This window comes from Seriola lalandi, unplaced genomic scaffold (assembly GCF_002814215.2).
Source record: "Seriola lalandi dorsalis isolate HSWRI2012SDOR001 ecotype SW California unplaced genomic scaffold, Sedor1 jcf7180002009851, whole genome shotgun sequence".
NCBI lineage: Eukaryota > Metazoa > Chordata > Actinopteri > Carangiformes > Carangidae > Seriola > Seriola lalandi.
The window spans coordinates 1-868 of record NW_019480504.1 but is presented as its reverse complement, the minus strand read 5'-3'; the positions used below and the strand labels follow the sequence as shown (position 1 = coordinate 868).

Below are 868 nucleotides of genomic sequence, written 5' to 3'. Positions count from 1 at the left end.
TTATAGCTGCTGTCATACATGCTTCTGTCCACCTGGGGGCAGCAGATCAAACTGAAGATGAACTGAATGAAAACAGGAGGTTTCACAGATCTGCAGTGATGAAGACAAACAGCTTGTCCCTCTCTGTCTGCAGGGCCGTCAGTAAACTCACAAAACTGGGAGCACTGGGCGAGGAGGACGAGGACGTGGCCAGAGAGAGACAGAGAATCGTCAACGGCCTCGGACACGGAGACATCCTGGAGCTCCGACAGCTCACCAAGGTACAGGATCTGACCCGGGACCACAGGGTCCAGGTCTCACCTCAGTATTTTAGTGAAACAGCTGCTCACTGAGTTTTTATAAAACAAACTGCAGGAAGTATAAAGCATCTGTTAGGGACTACTTTCAGCGGTGGATTGATCCTCATTTGATGCAGTAGTGAGTGTGTGTGTGTGTGTGTTGATGGTGCTGAAAGTGAGTCGTGTCCCGCAGGTGTTCAAGAGGAAACAGAAACCTGCTGTGGATCGACTGTGTGTCGGGATTCCACCTGGAGAGGTGAGACTGATCACATGACTGATCACATGACCCGCTGAGTCATTTTAAATAAAAAAACAGTAACTGCTGATGAATAATAACTCTGTAACTGTGTGTGTGTGTGTGTGTGTTTCAGTGTTTTGGACTCCTCGGGGTGAACGGAGCTGGGAAGACGACGACCTTTAAGATGCTGACAGGAGACACGGTGGTGACGAGCGGAGAGGCGTTCCTGGCCGGGAAGAGGTGAGGTCAAAGGTCACAGCAGGTTCTTACCTGAACTCTGGTCTGGACCTGAATCAGTAACTGAATGTGATCATGTTCAACACAACACACAGGGTGGACCGCCAAAATAAGA

At 49.5% G+C, this 868-nt stretch overlaps 1 protein-coding gene across 1 annotated transcript; it reads left to right on the top strand.

Annotated features, from left to right (window-relative positions):
- Positions 1–74: 74 nt before the first annotated feature.
- On the top strand, positions 75–768 carry LOC111673124 (phospholipid-transporting ATPase ABCA1-like). Its single transcript, XM_023430798.2, has 3 exons — positions 75–260; positions 472–534; positions 650–768. The coding sequence occupies exons 1-3, from the start codon at positions 99–101 to the stop codon at positions 758–760; spliced, it is 336 nt and encodes a 111-aa protein (XP_023286566.2). The 5' UTR covers positions 75–98; the 3' UTR covers positions 761–768.
- Positions 769–868: the final 100 nt, after the last annotated feature.